This window comes from Nerophis lumbriciformis, linkage group LG09 (genome assembly GCF_033978685.3).
Source record: "Nerophis lumbriciformis linkage group LG09, RoL_Nlum_v2.1, whole genome shotgun sequence".
In the NCBI taxonomy this organism is placed as follows: domain Eukaryota; kingdom Metazoa; phylum Chordata; class Actinopteri; order Syngnathiformes; family Syngnathidae; genus Nerophis; species Nerophis lumbriciformis.
The window spans coordinates 32,433,106-32,456,922 of NC_084556.2; the positions used below are offsets into that span (position 1 = coordinate 32,433,106).

Genomic DNA, 23,817 nt, shown 5'->3' on the forward strand with positions numbered 1-23,817 from the left:
AATTGTTGTGTTCATATTTTTGTTCAGTATAGCTAGCACTAGCTTGCTTCTCCAGTAAACGAGCAGAGTCAACAGTCTGTGAGTTTATCAAAGTGTGGTTATCCATCACAGTTTTACGATAATTTTAATTCAAAATGCTAACCGTCGAGAGTTTACTGTTTACCGATTATTGTTACATCTCCACTTTACACCATACTTGATATCAGTTACTGTCGATACTTGTATTGATCAGCGTTTCTGTTTACATTCAAGAGCTCTAGCTTGCGATCAGCATATCCTGCTATGGTGTTTAATGATGCATGTTTAGCTATTCATTGTCCTGCAGTGATAATACTTGTAAGAAACATAGTTTATTTTCCGCCATGAAGGTGAGGATTGCTGACTTAAGAGTTTCACACTGTGGAGGGACATTAGCTGTGAGATAGGTAATGAGGACTCGACAGTGCATCGAGGATGCGTTTGTTTGCTTGTCAAATTTGCAGAACAAAGCTACAATGTGTCAACATGCATTATCACGATATAACGATAGTATTACAAACTCTATCGTCGGAAAATTTAAATCGTATATATCACCCAACCCTAGCAAGAATATATTGTGAGCGAACATGCCATACTTTTGACTTGATGGATTACTTTCAGTCTTTGTAATAATTTTAATTCAGTCCTCCCAACGACGTTCATGAAGAGCAGCAGAAAGAGTATTTAATGCAGAGCAAGTCAATCACAAGTTTTATAATAATCGTAATTAAATAAATAATAGTCTTTAAGATATCAACCCATTGTCATCAAGAAAGCGTGAGTGTGCATGGTCAAGTGGGAAAAAAGTCATCCCACAGAATCGCAATAATATTTGTAAGCAAGAAAATGGCTGCTCTCTTTTCTTCCCTGGTATACTGATACTGATGCTGACTCAGCCATGCTGGTTTGGCATGTTTATCTGGCCACCTGGCACTGAAATGGAACAAGAGGTCCTTTTAGCCACAGCAGATACCACTCATTGGACTCAGACAATAGACAGACCATAGTTCACTGCTACTAGATCCCATGTTTACACCCCATGACAAAAGTACAAATACAGTTAATTTACTTGGACAACTAAAGTAACTGCTTTGATTGGGTTTATCTTCCAAAACGTAAAAGTTGAAGAAGTTGTCCTGTGCCAGTTTAAATCAGTTTTAAATCAGCGCACCACATATGACAGACATAAATATGACCCTTGCATGCACAACATGATTAGTAGCACGGTGTTAAAGTAAGAGGGCAGGGCTGACATTTTGGAATCCAAATTAAGATAGGGCAGATTGAGATGGTTTGTGTTGAAGAGGGAAAGTGTTACTACAAAGATGTGTGTGGATAATGACAGCAGAAGGAAGATTTATGGATGTCGGGGAGGAGGGAACATATTATAGCAGGGAACAGTGAGACATATGGAGGCGCATGACTGGCTGGGGAAACCGCTGATGGGAGAAGCCAAAAGATCAGTGGCGTGTATAGGGGGTGGCCTGTGCTACCCCTAGAATCCAATATGTCACCCTATGTGCCACCCCACTCAGAGGCGGAATGATTTGAAGCATACAAGCGTTGCGTAGTAAAACAGCGGCCGGTGTTCTGCCCGCATATGTGCTTTTAATCTAGTAATGTGAAGCCCGAGAGGGACAAGCGGTAAAAAATGAATGGATGGATGTTCGGAGGCTTTGAAGCTTGTGTTGAGTTATGTGGGGGTGTTCCTGGCCGTACCACGTGACCGCTTCGGGACGCGGTTCAGATTTTGCAAGGAGATTTGACAAAACATACTCCATTTAAAATGTGGGCTTTTGAGAGTTATGGTCTGTTTGGAATCCGGATAGAGACAAAAAATATGTATTTTTAAAAGCCAACAGAATCAAAGAATAACAGCAAGCTTAATCCAAGCCGTTTACTGATCGGTGAGCAGTATGAATAACACAGGATTAAAACAAAACAATGAATATATTCTGAATTGTATTTTTCATCAGAGCAGTAGTCTGGTAATGTACCGTATTTTCCGCACCATAAGGCGCCCTGGGTTATAAGCCACGCCTTCAATGAACGGCATATTTCAAAACTTTGTCCACCTATAAGCCGCCCCGTGTTGTAAGCCGCATCTAACTGCGCTAAAGGAATGTCAAAAAAACAGTCAGATAGGTCAGTCAAACTTTAATATTATATTAAAAACCAGCGTGATGTGGGCGCGCATGGAGTCGTATATCAACATGGACGGAGCTGCGTGAAAAAAGCCACCCGGCCTCTTCGCGTAAACTTACCTTAACCACTCGCTCATCTTTTCTTCATTCATCCATCCCTTCGAGTTAGCTTTTATGATGACGCCGGCTGGAACGGTCTCTTTTGGCAAGGTCTTCCTTTTGAATATCACCATGGGTGGAAGTTTCTGGCCATTAGCATGGCAAGCTAGAACCACAGTGAAGGATGACTTCTCATTCCCTGTGGTGCGAATATTCACCGTACGTGCTCCCGTTGTATCCACAGTGCGGTTCACAGGAATATCAAAAGTCAGTGGAACCTCGTCCATGTTGATAATGTTCTCTGGCCGGATCTTTTTTTCAGCTATCTTGTTTTTACAATATGCACGGAAAGTAGCCAGCTTTTCTTGAAAGTCTTTAGGCAGTTGCTGTGAAATAGTAGTCCGTGTGCGGATGGAGAGATTGCGTCTTTTCATGAACCGGAAACCTGTCGCCATTTTGTGGTCTTTACAGATGTAAACACACAAAGGAAATGAAACGTAATATCCGCGCGCTTCTTCTTCTTCTTCTACGCGGGCGGGTGGTTGCTTACAGTAGAAGAAGAAGCGCTTCCTGTTCTATGGGGGCGGGTGCTTACCTTGGCGGTTGCTTGCGTAGAAGAAGAAGCACTTCCTCTTCTACGGGGAAAAAAGATGGCGGCTGTTTACCGTAGTTGCGAGACCGAAACTTTATGAAAATGAATCTTAATATGAATCCATATATAAAGCGCACCGGGTTATAAGCCGCACTGTCAGCTTTTGAGTAAATTTGTGGTTTTTAGGTGCGGCTAATAGTGCGGAAAATACGGTAATGGTCTACGCATCTACTTTTCATGCCACAGTACGTTGGTTCGAATCTCGTCAGCATCAGTTTGCAAGCATTTTATAAACTTTACTTTTTAACAAGGTAACACGTTCTGTAGTATATTTCTCTTTTGAACAGTCACCATAAATCAACAACTGGATGATGGAGAGGTTATGTAAAGGGAAAAAAATGTTTAAAATAAAAAAATTACTAAATCACCTCTGTTCTGTACATCGTTGTCCAAGTTACATTATAGTGTCATCTTCCTCTCGAAGCTGCATAAAACATTTTCCCAAAGTGACTGAAAAACATTACACAACCTGCCGTTTCAAATAATACTACCATGTTGGCAAAATATAAAGCTCAGTTCTTTCTTATGCATTATCATTTAATGTCAGCAATTGTCTTACAAGAAAATTCACACCATACTTGGTGGTGGTAGGATACTACAGTAGCTACAGCTGTGCCTAGGGCAGGGGTCGGTAACCTGCGGCTCTTTGACCACTCTGATGCGGCTCAGCTGCATACTTGCCGACCCTCACGATTTTTCCGGGAGACTTCCGGATTTCAGTGCCTCTCCCGGAAATCTCCCGGGGCAAATATTCTCCGATTTTCACCCGGACAACAATATGGAGGGCGTGCCGTGATACCACACCCCCGCTACCACCAAACCCCGCCCCTCAACCCCGCCCACCTCAACCAACGCATGGAGGGGGGGTTGATGTGTGCTATTGATAATATCTTAGAATGCATATCCATTGAAATATGTCTTTAAAAAAGCAAAAACATAATAATCAGCTGTATATATTCAGTAGATCACTTAAGTCAATTGTTGAAACGTTGACTGGATCAAGGCAAATTTTATTGACACTGGTCAAAAAGTAATTTTCTTATGTGGAGACTTTAACATTAACCTATTGAACCCTAATAAGCAAAAGTCCATTGATGATTTCATTGACACAATGTATAGTCTGAGTTTATATCCTAAAACCACAAAGCCAAGCAGAATCACAGGCCACTGTCCCACGCTTTTTGATAGTATTTTTACCAATGATTTTGATAATATTACAAGTGGTCTACTTAAAACCGACATTAGTAATCTGACAATTTTCACCATCTATGATGGAAACTACAGGAAGAGGAGCATGGATGACCAACATTCATTACGAAGAATATACACAGAAGAGTATGATTCCTTTCAGAAAAAGGCTGGAAAAACAAAATTGGGACAATGCGTACAATCAAAATGACATAGATGAAGCATCAGGTACATTTTTAAACATGTTCATAATGCTTTTTGACAAACATTGTCCATGGAAACAACTCTGTAGGAAGCAGAAAAAGAACAATCAACCAACCATGGATGACAAAAGGATTGAAAAATGCTTGCAAAAGAAAATTACATTACACAAAAATTTATAAAACAAAGATCTACAAGTGCAGAAAATTACTACAAACAGTATAACATTAAGCTCACTAGCCCACTACGCACATGTAGAAACAAATATTACAATCAATTATTAGACAGGAACAAAAACAACATGAGAGCAAGATGGGGCATCCTCAATGGTATTATTAAAATGGCACAAAGAGGGATTACCTCCAATACTTCTCAGAAGGAAACGTAAGTAACGTCAATATGAAAGAAGTAGTTGAAAGCTACTAATACTAAATATTGGACCAAAACTGCAGGAAAAGATTCCAGACCCAGTTTCAACTGAGGATTTCACTATATAGATATACATCCCAACTTAATGTTCCTCACGGACGTGACACAGGAGGAATTAGTTGAAATCGTGAAAAAATGCAAATCCAAGACCTCAATTGATTGGAATGGAATTGATATGGAAACAATAAAAAGGTTATTGAAGTGATCTCAGAACCATTAATGTATGTCAGCAACCTATCATTTGAAACAGTTAATTAAGGTTGTACAGATTTATAAGACTGGAGACAATCAGAATCAGAAGTACTTTATTAATCCCTGAGGGGGAAATTAAGATTTTCAGGACAATCCCATTCAAGAGCAGACAAACGTTACAGGGAGTCAGAACAGGATCGCTGATGGGTCTGCCACAAACACCAATTTACAAATTAAAGACCTGTTTCTTTACTTCCACAATGTTCTAAAATTGTTTTAAAAATGTTTAATAACAGATTGTACAAAATCATAAGAAATATAGAACACTCGCGGAGAACCAATACGAATACAGAACTAATATTTCAACTTTTAATCGAAATTAAAGAAGAAATTACCAATGCAATAGATGGTAAACAGTGTGCAGCGGCATTGTATATGGATCTAACTAAAGCATTTGACACAATTAATCACAATATTTTAATTAAAAAATTAGAACAGTATCACATCAGAGGGTTGGCCTTGAACTGGGTCAGAAGCCACTTAAACAACAGTAAGCAATATGTTAAGATAGGTTAACACACGTCTACAATTCTAAATATATCCTGTGGGATAGCCCAGGGATCAATACTGGGACCAAAATTGTTCAATCTTTATACAAACGACATTTGTACAGTTACAAAATAATTTCAGCTAATACTATTTGCGGACGATAAAACTGTGTTTTGTTCAGGAGAGAACACACAGAAGCTAATACAAATAACAGAATAATTGAATAAATTAATGACATGGTTTGACACAAACAGACTGTCCTGAAACCTCAGTGAAACTAAAATAATGCTGTTCTGTAACAGTAGAAGAGAAAGCCAAACACAAATACAAATAGACGGAGCAAACATTGAAAGAGTAAATGAAAACACATTTTTGAGTGTAATAATTGATGGTAAAATGAACTGGAAATCCCATAAAAATATACAATACAAGGTGGCAAGAAATACATCAATAACAAATAAAGCAAAATATGAATTTGACAAATAAAATCACTTTATTCCCTACTGTGTTACCATATTGTTATTGTGTATAAATATGAGGAAATAACTACAAATGTATGCTCCATTCACTAACAGTGTTATAAAAGATGTCTAATACATAATGTTGGATATAGAGAACATACAAACCCTTTTTTTATTGAATCAAAAATACTGAAATTTAATGATTTAGTCCATTTGCAAACAGCTAAAAGTATGTACAAGGAAACCTGCTACCCAAGTATGTTCAACCATTTTTCTCAATAAAAAAGGAAAAATACGGAACTTGAAGCAGTTTTATGCACGTACAACACTTAAAGGCCTACTGAAATGCGATTTTCTTATTTAAACGGGGATAGCAGGTCCATTCTATGTGTCATACTTGATCATTTCGCGGAAAGGATTTAGTAGAGAACATCGACGATAAAGTTCGCAACTTTTGGTCGCTGATAAAAAAGCCTTGCCTGAACCGGAAGTAGTAGACGATATGCGCGTGACGTCACAGGTTGCGGAGCTCCTCACATCCGCACATTGTTTACAATCATGGCCACCAGCAGCGAGAGCGATTCGGACCGAGAAAGCGACGATTTCCCCATTAATTTGAGCGAGGATGAAAGATTCGTGGATGAGGAAAGTGAGAGTGAAGGACTAGAGGGCAGTGGAAGCGATTCAGATAGGGAAGATGCTGTGAGAGGCGGGTGGGACCTGATATTCAGCTGGGAATGACTTAAACAGTAAATAAACGCAAGACATATATATACTCTATTAGCCACAACACAACCAGGCTTATATTTAATATGCCACAAATTAATACCGCATAACAAACACCTCCCCCCTCCCGTCCATATAACCCGCCAATACAACTCCAACACCTGCACAACACACTCAATCCCACAGCCCAAAGTACCGTTCACCTCCCCAAAGTTCATACAGCACATATATTTCCCCAAAGTCCCCAAAGTTACGTATGTGACATGCACATAGCAGCACGCACGTACGGGCAAGCGATCAAATGTTTGGAAGCCGCAGCTGCATGCGTACTCACTGTACCGCGTCTGCGCATCCAACTCAAAGTCCTCCTGGTAAGAGTCTCTATTGTCCCAGTTCTCCACAGGCCAATGGTAAAGCTTGACTGTCATCTTCCGGGAATGTAAACAATGAAACACCGGCTGTGTTTGTGTTGCTGCAGTCGGCCGCAATACACCGCTTCCCACCTACAGCTTTCTTCTTTGCTGTCTCCATTGTTCATTGAACAAATTGCAAAAGATTCACCAACACAGATGTCCAGAATACTGTGGAATTTTGCCATGAAAACAGACGACTTAATAGCTGGCCACCATTAGGGATGTCCCGATCCGATATTTGGATCGGATCGGCTGCCGATATTTGCCAAAAATTGCGTATCGGCAAGGCATGGGAAAATGCCGATCCAGATCCAGTTTAAAAAAAAAACTCTGGTCCGTGTTTTCCAACGCACCGATTTAAATAATACATTCCACTTTTCTGCTGCTCCGTAATTTCCGTTCCGCATTTTCCAGCACACCTTCAACACATCCACAGGTCTGTGAATTCTCACGCAGTTGCTTTTAGCTGCTGGCATTACACGACAGGCTCTTCTCACTCTTTCCTGTGTCTCCCTCTCACAGACAGCAAGTGCACCTTCTTACACACGTCACATACTGTCACGTCATACGTCACATACGTATACGTCCTCCCCGAGCAGAGAGGTAGCAACATGGCTAACGTTATCTGTGATGCTAGCGCAGCCGTGCGAGCAACACTCCCTCTAGGGTGCTCGCCTGTGCAATTGCGCACTGTTTAAGCGTCCTCTGCGCACAGCAAATCTATGCCACGCACAAAATCAAATAAAAAAATAAGCGCATAACAATTTTCGACACACGGACACGACAGAGAAAACAGTTTTCGTCATCATTGTTGAAATATTGTGACGTCTGTCGAGACGCTTATCTCCATTCGGTGCCACACGCCCACACCATCAAAATGCTGAGGCAAAAATTTCCACATCAACACCGTATGAAAAAATTAGTGATTTTTTTAGTTGTGATTTCCTTCTCTGCATGAAAGTTTAAAAGTAGCATATATTAATGCAGTATGAAGAAGAATGTTTTAATGTAGACATGCAAGCCTTGAAAGAAAATTTTGAAAATCAAGACTACAATTCCTTCAAATGGGTGTATTTCTACCCTATATTTTAACTTTAGATTTATTCTCATATCAAACTCTTTTGACTGTCTTTTTGACACTTACATCCGGCACCCCCCTCCACACCCTGGAATATAAATAATGTAAATAATTCAATGTGATTATCTTGTGTGATGACTGTATTATGATGATATTATACATCTGATAGTATATATCTGTATCATGAATCAATTTAAGTGGACCCCGACTTAAACAAGTTGAAAAACTTATTTGGGTGTTACCATTTAGTGGTCAATTGTACGGAATATGTACTTCACTGTGCAACCTACTAATAAAAGTCTCAAACAATCAATCAAAACACATAGAATCATCATACTGCTGTGATTATATGCACCAAGTGTTCATTCAAGGCTAAGGCAAAATATCTAGATATATATTGTGTATCGCAATATGGCCTTAAAATATCGCAATATTAAAAAAAGGCCATATCGCCCAGCCCTAGTTCAATGATGCCATTTCTGTTTGTCATGTATGATTTTGTCTATTTTGTGTTTATCCTTGAATAAACAGGTCAGTTTCTTGTTACAAACCATTGTGTATTATTCAAACTCACCTAATTCAGCTGGCTAGTTGTTATCAAGAGTACTAAAACCCTTTTCAACATGATTCTGACAACTAAGTAGGCTAAATAACTTTAAACTTTAATACATGCTCGGATAGGCCAGTATCGGTCAGTATCGGTATCGGATCGGAAATGCAAAAACAATATCGGTATCGGATCGGAAGTGCAAAAACCTGGATCGGGACATCCCTAGCCACCATGCTGTCCCAAAATGTCCTCCACAATCCGTGACGTCACGCGCTGACGTCATCATACCGAGATGTTTTCAGCAGGATATTTTGCGCAAAATTTAAAATTGCACGTAAGCTAACCCGGCCGTATTGGCATGTGTTGCAATGTTAAGATTTCATCATTGATATATAAACTATCAGACTGCGTGGTCGGTAGTAGTGGGTTTCAGTAGGCCTTTAAAACCTTTAGTATATCAGTATGTGGAATTCAATTAGATTAGGAAATAAGTCAAATTACTAATATAATTTAGTTTAAGAAACTGTTCAAACTCAAAGTGTTTACAATGTACAAAAAATAAGAATCATGATAAACATTTTGAACTCACTGAAAATGAGATAATCTTCTTCATCTCACTATGTGAAATACAAATCCCTACAGTCAAGCATGGTGGCGGCAGCATCATGCTGTGGGGATGTTTTTCAGCAGCAGAAACTGGGACACTACTCAGGATAGAGGTAAAGATGAATGCAGTAATGTACAGAGACATCCTGAATGAAATCAATGTTTCCCATCCAACCTGATGGCGCTTGAGAGGTGCTGCAAATAGAAACTGCCCAAAGATAGATGTGCTAAGCTTGTGGCATCGTATTCAAAAGGACTTGAGGCTGTAATTGTAGGTGCATCAACAAAGTATTGAGCAAAGGCTGCGAATACTTATGTACATGTGATTTTTATTAGTTTTAATAAATTTGCAAAAAAAATATATATATATATATATATATATACCGTATATTACCAAAGAGTAGCCCGGGCATTTATTTCACAAAATGGGGTCAGACCCCGGGCGGCTATTAGGACATGGGCGGTTATTTGCACAAGGCTTTTATTTATTTTTGCACCAGCCTGCACCAGGCCATTATTTGGTTACAATGGTTACTGTCCAGTAGTTTTTTTTTCGTACAAAAAACTTTAAATGTAAAAGCTATTGTAAACATACAAACAAAAAAACAAGACATCAACATGAGGTAGGCTATCAAAAGACAAGAGATCAACAAGGCCTCAACATGGCAGTAGTGCAACAATTGTCAAATAGAATACCAATACTAAAAATCAATAAACTTTTTAAATAAAGCAGCCTACCGGGAAAAATAAAATGATGGTACCAAGTACTCAAGTATAAAACCCACCATCAAAACAGAACAATAATACTGTCACTTAAATAAAATAAAGGCTACAGTACTCCAAGTTTTAAATAAAGCAGCATACGTGATGTATCCACTGACACAAATTAGCATCAAGCTCGTCGCTCACTTTCTTCCTACCTCCACCAGATAAGCGAGCCCGTTTTCCATCGATTGCTGACTGAGATAGTAGTTCTCCCTTTTTTTGTTTCCATTCTCGTACGTACACGTTTTGGGTCAACTTTAAACTGCCTGGCCGCTGCCAAACAAGAATTCTGCTCCGCATACTTCACAACCGCTAGCTTGAACTTCAAGTCAAACTTTCTGTTCTTCTTCCCCCTTAAAGTATTCCCGTCCATCAGTTGTGGTGTACCGGTATCCTGTTCATTCAACTCACTGCTACTGTTGCTTGCCATGCTGAAACTTTTCCTCGTGGGTTTGTTGTTGTCGTTGAGTGTGTGTTACGCTATATGCGGTGACCCATTGCAATATGTTGATTACCCAGAATCCCCACGTAACGTCTGCTGTTACCGTAATTACCAGAATTACTGCACCTTTGCTTTTCCTTTTAGCTTATAAATTGGGCTTAAGGAAATCAGTATGATTTTAATCTAAATTATGCAAATAACAGCCCATGGGCGGCTATTTGGACATGGGCGGTTATTAGGAAGAGGCGGTTAATTCACAAAATGGGGTCAGACCCCGGGCGGCTATTAGGACATGGGCGGTTATTTGCACATGGGCGTTTATTTGGTAATATACGGTATATATATATATATATATATATATATTTTTTTTTTTTTCACGTTGTCATGAGATATTGTCTGTAGAATTTGGAGGACAAAAATTAATGTATTCCATTTTGGAATAAAGCTGTAACATAACAATATGTGGGAAAAGAGAAGCGTTGTGAATTATTTCTGGAGGCACTGTATCATGACTCTTCAATAACAATATTTTCAATGCTGTTCTATTCCTTTGTTCTTGTGTTATTTTAACTTTACCGTCGATATTGACTATTGGCTCCCCAAAGTCAGCTGGGATAAGCTCTGGCTCACCTCTGACCCTAAATAGGATAAATGGTAGAAAATAATTTAATTAAAGAATGTCAAGCTCAGGTGACCCTTGTTTTGTTTTTAAGTTTGGGAAAGGCTGGTCTGGACTAAGGATTCTTCCCAGTCAGAGAGAGCAGAATCTTCTAAGCTGAGTCTTCAGAACAGATATTTGTAGCACATTTTGACTACAGTTAGATAAGATACAATGGATGAGGATTGTGGCTTGTTCCAGGCCTTCAACACAGGCATGTTGGCCTTAGAAATATGACAGCCACTGCATGTGACCCACGAGGTCCAATCTGCTCGGGGTAAATGTGTCATCACGAGGAAGTTTGTCACATTATTTGCAGTTAGGGGAAACAAAAATCTGATGCAAGTTTTAGAAGTTGATATTTATGTTAGAATTTGCTGCCGCATTTTTTTTTTTACAAAATTGCAATGTATTAAGGCTTATCTTTTTCAATAACATTAAATCAGTTTGTAATTTTATTCATTTGAAATCAAAGATTTGTGTAACCCCAACCCCAAAAAGCACCCCATCTCCCGAATTCGGAGGTCTCAAGGTTGGCAAGTATGCATTGACGTCACTTGCGTGATGCAAGCAGAGAAACATTTTGCCGCACACGCTCTTCCTCCCTCCCTCCCTCGCTCGCCCGCCTGCTCGCTCCCGCCCCCGTTGTAAACAGTCCGGGCGGGGAAGACGAGCGCTCCGGTAGCTTCCAAAGCACTCCGCCGAAGGACCGAGCGACAATACAAAAGTGTGGTGCACTGGACCCCAGCGCTGATACTCCGACAGAGAGTCGCTGGGCGAATCAGACGTGTAACACGTTAGTGGTGATGTTAGCCCGTTCGGGGCTAATTGTGCTACCGTAACTGTAAACTCCACGCCGAGACCCCCCCCCTCCCGTTGGCTCCAGACAGAGACGATTTTTGAAGCAATATTTCTTTGTTGAGCACAGGGGCACCCCAACGTGTCTTATTTCATTTGATTTTTATTTATCTCCTTCATTGATGTGCATCTTTGATCGATAGACAATTATACCTCAATTATTCAATTATACATTTACACACCAATGCCTGAGAAGGAGCAGGATGAAGAAAAATCTTATATTTTTCTGCCCCCTTCAACATAATACGTAGTCTTACTTAATGATATCATATAAACCAACAATTACATCCAAATATAACGAAAACACACAAAAAACACAAGAAGTGCAAAACTTCATGATGTACAAACCGAACAAAAAAAACAAAATAAGTAATATACACCTCACGGGATGATACAAAACCAGGCAAAAAATAAGTAAATAAATATAAAGCAAAATGTAAACACTTATGGCTGTCCATATGATCTTAGTGTTCTGTCTTTATATATTTTTTCAATTGGAATATATTTGTACAATCTTTTATCTCATTGTACAGAGAATTCCATAGTTTGACCCCCACCACTGATATGCACATTTGTTTTAAAGTTGTCCTTGAATACTGATGTTGGAATTGACCTTTTCTTCTATGCTCTTCATTCTCAGAAGTGATGACAAACATTTTTTGTAAATTTGCTGGTAGTGTTTTACTTTTAGCCTTAAACATGACACATAATGTCTGTAACTTTACTAGCTCCTGTGATTTCAATAAACCTGAATTAATAAATAATATGTTAGTGTGTTCTAAGTAATCTACTTTATGAATAATCCTTATAGCTCTTTTCTGTAGTTGATACAGAGAAAGTTGCGGTGCACAAGGAATACAATTTGAAACGTCATTATACAACTAGACATGCTGAGGAGTAGGCAAAATACCAGGTAGATGAGAGAGTGAACCGGGTTGCAAATTTTAAAACCAGTCTAGTGAGGCAACAAGATTTCGTCAAGAAAGCAAGCGAAAAGAGCAATGCAGCAGTCAAAGCTAGCTACATGGTGAGTGAGATGGTTGCTAGGGCAGGAAAGCCATTCAAAGAAGGTGAATTCATTAAAAGGTCATGTTAGATTTTTTTTAAGAAATCTTTTCTTGCGGTCCAGCCTCACCCAGTTTCTGCATCCAGTGGCCCCCAGGTAAATTGAGTTTGAGACCCCTGTTCTAAAGATTGGTTAAACTTAATAAATAACATTAAAGGATATTACTACAGAAATTATATGTTGTGTCCCAGCTGTACACTGACTACTCTACAAAGTATATCCAAGCTTCATTTCTATCATTCTTCCTTAAAGATGAACTGTAATAAAAAGGGTTGAAGGGTGGACTCAATTTTGTGAGATACTGTGTGTATATCCATCCATCCATTTTCTACCGCTTATTCCCTTAGGGGTTGCGGGGGCCTATCTCAGCTACAATCGGGCGGAAGGCGGGGTACACCCTGGACAAGTCGCCACCTCATCACAGGACCTACACAGATAGACAGACAACATTCAGACTCACATTCACACACTAGGGCCAATTTAGTGTTGCCAATCAACCTATCCCCAGGTGTATGTCTTTGGAAGTGGGAGGAAGCCAGAGTACCCGGAGGGAACCCACACAGTCACGGGGAGAACATGTAAACTCCGCAAAGAAAGATCCCGAGCCCGGGATTGAACCCAGGACTACTCAGGACCTTCGTATTGTGAGGCAGACGCACTAACCCCTCTTCCACCGTGCTGCCTCCTGTGTGTATGTGTATATATATCTATATATATATATATATACACATATGTGTATGTATGTATATGTATATATATATATATATATATATATATATATATATATATATATATATATATATATATATATATATATATATACACACACACACACATCTATATATATATATATATATATATTTATAATATATCTATATAGATATATATATCTATATATATATATATAAATATATCTATAATATATATATATATATATATCTATATATATATATATATATATATATATATATATATATATACATATATATATAGATAGATATACACATACATACAGTATCTCACAAAAGTGAGTCCATATATACATTATTAATGATCTTTTCTCAAAGTAGACTTACAAAGCAATCAGCTACCTGCTGCCACCTACTGATAAGGAAGTGTATTACATGGTTACTCTGCTGATCTCTAGACAGCACAGACACTCAAGACAACAGCACATTATTTGCGGATTATAATTATTGGTTTACAAAAAATAATTTTTCCACCAATTAGGTGAAATTGCATAATTTCCCATGGCACACCAAATAATATCTCACGGTACAGTGGAAGATTGTCATTTCACCTGATTGGGTTAAAAATATTTTTTGGCAAACCAGTGATTATAATCCGCAAATGTGCCGTTGTTGAGTGTCTGTGCTTCGTAGAGCTCGGCAGAGTAACCATGTAATACTCTTCCATATCAGTAGGTATCAGCAGGTAGCTAATTGCTTTGTAGATGTCGGTTACGACGACGATGGTTTGCAGGTAAAAAGGTATCTAACGCTTAAACCAAAAAGAAACAAAATGCGAGTGCCGTTAAGACAAGGCATTAAAGTTTAGGGATGGCTATGCAAAAGGAAGCTAAAACTGAACTGGCTGCAAAGTAAACAAAAACAGAATGCTGGACGACAGCAAAAACTTGTGGAGCAGACGGTGTCTACAAAGTACATTTGTACATGGCAATCAACACCAAAATAGGAGCGCAAGACAAGAACAAAAACACGACACACAGGAAAACAGCCAAAAACTCAAAATTAGTCACGGTGTGATGTGACAGGTGGTGACAGTACACTTACTTTGAGACAAAAGCTATAGTGATGCATGGTTGGTTATGGTTTGAATTCATATCCAACAATTGCGAGACCGACTTTTTACTGTTAATATTGACTGCTGAGTTTAATTTTTTAATGTTTTCTGCTGGTGGTGTGCCTCGGGATTTTTTCAATGGAAAAAAATGTGCCTTGGCTCAAAAAAGGTTGAAAAACACTGCACTGGTGTGCCGTGGCACAGTGGTTGAAAAACACTGGATTAATGGAAATGTGTGCAAAACTGAAAAATAAGTTCCCTAACATAAAAGTAGCTGGTCGGATGTCAGTTAGGTGGTTCGCTGTAGTCAGCCAAATTTTACAAATGACAGCATTCATTTACAATAATTAAATAAATACGTGATTATTGACGTTTCCAATCGATTTTACAACTGCCCATGTCCGAATTGCAATACATTAAAAGTATTTCCCCCACTTCTGATTATTAAAAAAAATAAAAACACTAATCAAATTTACTGCAAAGAAGGGACTCATAAATAACTGACCAAAAATACATTTACATACAATTACACAGTGCTAAAATACATAAATTATAATAAAAAAATAGTAAATAATATGTTTCTTAAACTGTCAATAAAATTGAAGTGCAAATGAAAATGCAGCTTCACCATTTTTGTGCTTAAGAAACTTCTGTGACTTTCACTTGTTTGATATTGTCATTACTGCCACAAGTGGTGAAACGGTGTATTACAACTTTGTACCTCTGCGGCCCATATGGCCCACAGCAGAGAAAATATATTTTTTGGCGTCCACACAATAGGCCCCGGCCCCATGGTTAAGAAAACACTGATCTGATCGACTTGTTTCTTCCCACAGGAATGACTGTAAGTGCAATGGCTGCCCTCATTCTCATGATGACGTCCATCTTGTCGGTAGTGGGCTCGCTCTACCTGGGCTACATCCTTTACTTTGTCCTTAAGGACCTGTGCGTCATCTGCATCACCACGTACGTGCTGAACGTCATCCTCTTTATCCTCAACTACAAACGACTGGTTTACTTGAACGAGGCCTGGAAGCAGCAGCTGCAGGCCAAGCAGGACTAAAAGCTGTGCAGGAAAATGTGATAGAAACCGATAGAAATGTGACTGACTGAACATTTGACTTTGCCACCAGGAGACCTTGCTTCCAAACCATGTTCATCCTGCTGTTTTCCCAAAAAAAAAGGACATCTAGCACGAAACCATACTGTTGATTGGATACACGAAGGATTTGTTTTACTTTCACTTCATCCTAAATTGTTCTAGTGACGAAAGGAAAGAGGCGGAGGCCCTCAACGCAACACAATGGAGGATCGGAAAGAAGGACCCAAGAGACGCCACCTCAAAACAGTAAGCTGGCGGATTCCAAAAATGAGAAAACACCCTAAGAAAGTCCTATGTGGAGTTTGAAGGGAACAAAACGATCAACAATGTTGTTGTTTTTTCCTTCATGTTTACACTTTCTAGTTAGCTTTTTGTTGTTTTCTTAAGAGGACCACTAAAGATGAACGTGAGCTGTCATCGTCGTTGTGTAGGTCGGTCAGATAGTTTGTTTTTCCAATTCTGTAAATAGCCGGTGAGCAATATTTCAGGCTTGATCGATTGACAAAACGTGGAACAAAACTAGGTCACAATTGGTGGATGTCCTGTTTGCTTCATTTGAAGCCACAGACTTGCAACAAAGCGCCATCACTTCTGTTACCGAGTGTTCAACATAAAGACTTATGTGCCTAAAGCATCGCTCATTTTGACTCCACCTGACTTTCCTGTCAAAGCTTTATTTTTTAGGATCACAGTTTTGTATTGTTTGTCCCTCCTCCAGTCTCACATGGTAGCAAAGGCGGCTACACTGTGATTATGTGTACACTCCACCTTCATTGAACAGTAATGGTGATGCTGCCAGGCGGAGTTACGCTTCATTCGCAGTACAAAAACGTGGGGAATGTTTTTTGGACGCTTGCGTTCGGCGTCTTGAAACAGCACGTAGAGCCATACAGAGCCAGTTAGGTCTGGATTCCAGTTAAGGTAATCATTGACAGAGAGAACAGGTGTTACATTTCTATAGATTGTAAGGGCCACACTGACAAGAACAATGATGAACGTGTTACAAGATTAAATGTGATGGGGAAACTTAGGGAACCACGGGTACAAAATTGAACGGTACGCACCACTGTTTTTCATACAGACTGCGCGTGTTCGATTCCCAGCCAGAGCACCAACACCCAGCTATTTGAGTCGTCCAATGCCAGTTGCAATCCTCCGGATGGAGAAAAAAAAGGCCAAACAAATCATGCGAGTGAGGAGGAAAAGCCAAAAACCAGTTAGAAAATCTTAAATTTAAGGAAAAAAAAAAGTTGTAATATCACAAGTGTAAACATTCATGTGTCTTAATGGCGTAATGAAACATGGCAGAAAAGGGATTATCCTTGTAACACCGGAGTGTCAAACTCACTTTCATGATGGGCCACATTGCAGTCACGGACACCCTTCAAGGGCCACGTCATGATATTGATCAGTCACTACAGGACTTTGCCATGTTACCATTGCGCCAATTCAACACAATTCCAGAGAATTATGCGCAGCCGCACAACTTTGTCTAAAATCCGTACTGGAATGGAACACAACTGTCTAACCGATCAAATGATAATTTTGCGCAACTTTTTGAAAATGCAGCAAAATCAGTCATTTTAGGTCGGAACAGTCACACCAAAAAACCCTGGAGGGTGTGATTATTACATCATTTGATTATTATCATGCTTTACACAAGAAACTGCGTTGCAATCAGTAGCAAAGTGAAAAGCAGGTATTTAGGTTCAGCGACTGTAGAATTTAATTTTAAGAGTTTCGATGAACAAAATAAAGCAAATGAATCATTTAAAATCTATTTGCATGCATTAAAATGTATTCCGTCAAAATCTCAATACCGCATAATAAACAAGAATGTTGAAATGCCTTATTGACACACATTCTTTACAGACTTTTGCCGGCCAAATTCATTGCAGTGGCCTTGAGTTTGACACCTGTATTGTATTACATCCGTTACACAATATTTTGGCTTTCGTGATTGGCTGGCAACCAGTCCGGGGTGTACCTTGCCTTTCACCCAAAGTCAGCTGGGATAGGCTCCAGCGTACCTGTGACCAAAATGAGGACAAGTGGATGTAATGACATGCATCCATTTTGGGCGAGAGGAAGTGTTCATTGTCATAATATTTCAACTTTTTTAACATAGTTCTTAATATTTTTTTGTCTTAAAGTAAGGTATTTATTGAAAAATTATGATTGTCAAAATGACACTTAAATTAAGGCACATTAAATTACATTCAATTTCATGTACGGTAATTATTTTTTTCTTGAACTAGGACTTTAATTTTCCTTTTTCCAGTATGTCCTCAATACTCCTTGGTACAATTTCAACTCACACGCACACTCCAAACCATACAGTCGGTCACAGGACAATATCAGTACACTAAAGAGGTTCTATCTCGTATATTGATGTGACACATATAAAACGTCGAAGGTCAACACCCCCAAATACTGTAGAATTTAAGCGTGCTCTGAGCACAGTTTTGCAAAGGGATGGATCGATAGTTTTTTCCCCAAGTACTAGAGATGCGCGGTTTGCGGGCACAACCGCGGAGTCCGCGGATTGGGCGGATGAACTTAAAAAAAATTAGATTTTATCCGCGGGTCGGGTCGGGCGGTTGAAAAAAAAAAAAAGAAAGATTTTAAATAGATTCAGGCGGGTGGCAGTTAAACCAATTCGGAAATATATATACATAGTTAAATGTTGTTACCCACATACGAAAAACGAGCAGGCACCTGCTGCATATGCCACAACAGAAGAAAAAAGAAAGAAAAGAGATGGACACTTTTACGGAGCGGAGAAGGGACGCCTCGCCGGGGTCCGGGACCGAGGCCCCTTCCCCCGAGAGGGCCCCACCGGGAGCCGTAGCTGAGGCGATCCGCGAGAAGGGCCCGACGCACGTCCAGTGTCACCACCGCGCCCACCGCACCGACACCCCGCCTTCGCCGCGGCCGGCGTCACGCGCAGCAGGTAAGCAGCTTACCTGCCCGCCACCCCCGTGGCCGGGGGCTCGTAACAGGGGTCACTCCGCGCGCTACGCCCGCGCAGCTTACCTGCCCGCCACCCCTGTTGCCGGGGGCGCGTAACAGGGGTCACTCCGTGCGCTCACGAAAGGGGTGGGGCTCACCCTGGTTGATATAGACAGCAGGACGGTGGCCATGGAAGTTGGAACCCGCTAAGGAGTGTGTAACAACCCACCTGCCGAATCAACTAGCCCTGAAAATGGATGGCGCTGGAGCGTCGGGCCCATACCCGGCCGTCGCCGGCAGCGAGACGTGCTTGGAGGTGCGCTCAGCGCGGCTCCCATATGATTGCGCACTGGTGTGCGTCTGGGTCGTGACAGCGTGGCACGCGAATGTCTGTGCTGCATTGGATCAGTCTCCTTTCTTTAACAGGCAAAAGCTTTATAACCTCACTAATGCCTTGCATCGTCTATATTAGATATATAACAACGGGCGGGTGCGGTTCTGATCAAATGTTAGATCGGGTGGATGGCGGATGGTTGACGACTTTCTGATGCGGTTGCGGATGAAATAATTGCCTATCCGCGCATCTCTACCAAGTACGGTGTTAGAAAAGTCTTTTCAGTAATGTGCTTCCTGTAATAACTTCCAAATCGTCTTTTGTTTTTCTGTACAAAAGTGATCATTTGTTCTTGTGCGTTTTGATTCTGTCGACTACTCATCAACCGCTTCTCATGCCGAATGTCATAATGTATGAAACACAAAAAAGTTATACCTCATTTCTGAACATACTGTGGTGTCCATTCATTCGTGGAAGGACATGTTACCTGACAAATGAGTTACGGCAGCATTCTATTGGAATGTGATTGGACAACATCACATGTGTCACAATGGGAGAAACAAAACTTAACACTGTGGAATGTTTTGGAAAATATTTGGCTAAGTTGATGACATGCACTGTCTTGCACGTATACATAATCTTTCTCATACAGCACAGTGGAACCCGCTTAAGTCGACAACTTGTCTACTGTATGTCCGCTGTTAAAATGACAACATACAACAGAGATATTCAACTTAATTGTTATGGGGCCACATTTCCAGAAAGCTAAGGACTGGACTTCACCCTTCTCTATGTGGGACCTAAAAGGGCCATTTCAACAATTATCTTGACGTGTTGTAGTATGTTGACTTAATTTTTGCCAAGCTGTGTGGACTACGGTTGAATTCCACATCACCTTCAAAATAATAGCATAGCACTATTAACCCGCAGCAACTAACAAAAAAATGCACCCAATTAAATTAAATTTAGGTTGATAGCCATGTGCGTGAACGAAAGCTGTATTGTCATTGTCGATTATAGACTATTTAGAGAGATCTAGTTGACACCAACATGGAGCGTTACAATAGTCAAGGCAAGAATTGATAAAAGCATTATTGCTTTACTTTAACCAGAAGGCGCAGCTGAATAAAACAGTCGATTCGTCTGGCAAAATTCAGATTGTTGTCCAGATTAACAACCAGATTATTTACCACAGCATTAGTGTGGAGTTAGGAGTGTTAAATCCAAACAATGCTAAAACCAACACTAAATCTATGCCCAACAATAGGTCTAATCTAACCTATCTATACCCTAACTCTTAACACTGCTAAATAACTCAACCCTTTTCAAACCTTAATCCTACATATAATACTAATCCTAACACTAACAATATTTAAAAAAAACAAACCCTAGTTCTAACGGTGTGTTCAATTTGTACTAGGAAGTCGGAATTTCAGAGTTCCTAGTCGCAAAGTTATACAGGACTTTTGCAGTCATTAGTCGTGACTGCAAAAGTCCTGTCGAGTACAACTTAATAATAATAATAATAATAATAATAACTGGGATTTATATAGCGCTTTTCTAAGTACCCAAAGTCGCTTTACATGTAGAACCCATCAATCATTCACACCTGGTGGTGGTAAGCTACTTTCATAGGCACAGCTGCCCTGGGGTAGACTGACGGAAGCGTGGCTGCAATTTGCGCCAACGGCCCCTCCGACCACCACCTATCATTCATCATTCAATTCACCGGTGTGAGTGGCACCGGGGGCAAAGGGTGAAGTGTCCCGCCCAAGGACACAACGGCAGCGATTTTTTGGATTGTAAGAGGCGGGGAGCGAACCTGCAACCCTCAGGTTTCTGGCACGGTTGCTCTACCCACTACGCCATGCCGCCCCTATAACTTGAACTATTGAACAGACCCTAGAAAAAGTATACAATATATGAAAACGGAAGAATAAAAATATGCAAACTTTGTGTGTGACCAAGTCCCAAATAAATGTGTAAGTAATGACTACCGGTAGGTAAAATTTTGGTTCGGTCCCTGTGTTTAGCCCGTCTGAGTGATGTCGACATAAACGGGTTCCATGGTCGTCATATTTTATTGTTAATCTCAACACAAAACCCCTCCCACTTTATGTTTTCATTTGGGGCACACTCACATTGAGGTTGTCCTATGGAATCACTCGCACATTCAATTTTCTATTGGATCGAATGACGACTTGCTACGTTTTACTGCGAGTAATGACCATATAGCTGACAAGCGTCGTTAAAAGTATCGGTCATCACGTTAGCAATTCAGACGTCTTGAAAGGGATTGATGTGCGATCATTTTAATGTTAAAAAAAAGAGGTCAAAGCTATGAATATGTTTTTCTTTCATGTTCACTTCGGCCCTGAGGAGAACTGCCATGTTAGTTGCATCACCACCAATGCCAACTTAAGTGCCTTCTGTTTAATCGCTAGGCCTTGAGCCAAAGACAGGCAACAGTGATAGCCTTTAAAAAAAATGTAACAGGCACTGACAAATTGGGGAAAAAAAACAAAACAAGAAGTCCTGTCAATCAACGGTCATTCCTTACGCCCACTTTTTAAACGTTCATCCTATTTTGTCACGTTTGTTCATCAAAAGGATTGTAACTTTCTTCATCATCAATTCTGCCCTTTAGCTGTATGGACTGTTAACATTCGGGGTTATTTTATAGTTAAAGTAAAAAAACTGGAGGGGGTGGAATGCTGGGAATCCACGTGTCAGCAAATCTTGCAATTCTCTTTGTGGATGAAAAATGTACTGGGTTTGCTTGTGTATTGCCAAAAGTGTTGAAAACGTTGTATTTTCTTACCTGGAAAAAGTGTTACATGTATGTGGGGGGCTGGGTGCTAAAAATGGTACAATTTCTATTGAATTAAGGGAGACTGTGGAAGAGACATGAGAACATTTGAAATTGTGGCACTGTCTTGTGGAAACGATCAACCATTAAAACATTCCCTCTGAAACTACTCTGTGGAAATTACTGGACTGAACTACAGTAAGAAATGTCTGCCCACAATTGGGATCAAACGGAGTGTTGGATTACACATTACAGAGGCTCATTAAAAACATGTCTAACCTTGTTTCTACAGTTGTGTAAAAACACTTAATGATTTAATGACACAATAAAAACTACAGTCGTCCCTCGTTTATCGTGGCCAAGTAGTTCCAGGCCTAACTGTAGTAACCGGATTTCTGCGAAGTACAATTATTAAATCAAACGTTTTCAAAATTGGAGCATAAAAAACAACCTTCTAAATACGTTTTTGAAACATTATTAGAGCAGTCTTAACACAAGCTCACTCATATAGCCTTGAGTGTTGTTCCAGTGTAGTTTACAGTATTTACCAGTCACCCGGCCACTACAACACATGCACTATGTAGAACACTTCCTGGGTATTTCCTCTCAAATTAGAACCAGGCTGAAATTTTAATTACAGCAAATGTTTTTTTATTGCCAACTATAAATATAGATTGTCCATATGGTCTGTAAACTAAATGGCGATGTATATTGCAGCCTCCTGCTATAACGACATATCACAATACATTATTTGGTATGTAAATGATAACAGAACCATTTCAAAACTGGTTACAAAAGCTCCTAATTTGGCTGATGACATGTACTAATATTTTGTATTGTAGTATTTTTTTCTCAAAAACTATTATTAATCTACTTGTTAATTTAATATTAATATATCCCTAGTAGAGGTGGGGATCTTTGGGCACCTCACATTTCAATTACGATTCAGGAGCTATGTTTCGATTAAAAATCGATTGATGCATCTTTAAAATGTATGTATGGTATATTGATGCAGTTTTACATTTGTTTTCGTTTAACTAAATAAGCGTTTGTCACTTGCAACTTTTGAAAACAGTGCATTTGTAATAAGAAACAGTTAATTGTCACATGTATTGAAATTAATGGAAATGTGTGCAAAACTGGACCATAAGAGCCCTGTAATAAAGGAGCTGATCGGAACGTCTCGGCTCTTTTTCAAAATGTACTAGCTAGATGCTAATTTACATTGGATTTGCTTTTGACATGCTTCTGACTAGCAGTAGCGATATTATGGTGATTTCAACACCTCCAAATTTAACTTGGTGTGGAGTAAGGACAATACTTACCGTATTAACACTTTGTAGAGTGCAACGAAAGACTATATTTCATTTAAAAGGCAAAGACTCCTTCCTGACTAGGCAATACACCGTAGCCTATACAATACTTCTATCTAATATCTTGGAATTGCAACTGCATGCAAAGTTTACTTTATAATAATTACAAATGAGACTCAGAAGTACAATAAAACTAGATTTAACAACTGGACAGCACAGTTATTAATATCAGCTCAGTGTTAAATCTTGAATAAAAAAATTACATTTTATTATTATACATATTGAGATGTATTACCACATGAACGAACACAGAAGTACCAAAAATTGGTGCAGTTGAGTATTGATTCAAATGGGAGTGGTACCCATCCATACTGTGCTGTTCTATTGGATAGATAACATGTTAGATGTA

General features: G+C 39.6%; 1 protein-coding gene across 1 annotated transcript in view; it reads left to right on the plus strand.

Moving 5' to 3' along the window:
• vkorc1l1 (vitamin K epoxide reductase complex, subunit 1-like 1) overlaps positions 1 to 22,264 on the plus strand; it is a 51,855-nt gene extending 29,591 nt beyond the window's left edge. The window contains exon 3 of the mRNA XM_061963297.2: positions 15,735 to 22,264. Coding sequence (XP_061819281.1) covers positions 15,735 to 15,961 — 227 coding nt within the window. The 3' untranslated portion in view covers positions 15,962 to 22,264. The remainder of the gene's footprint in view (positions 1 to 15,734) is intronic.
• The last annotated feature ends 1,553 nt before the right edge of the window (positions 22,265 to 23,817 follow it).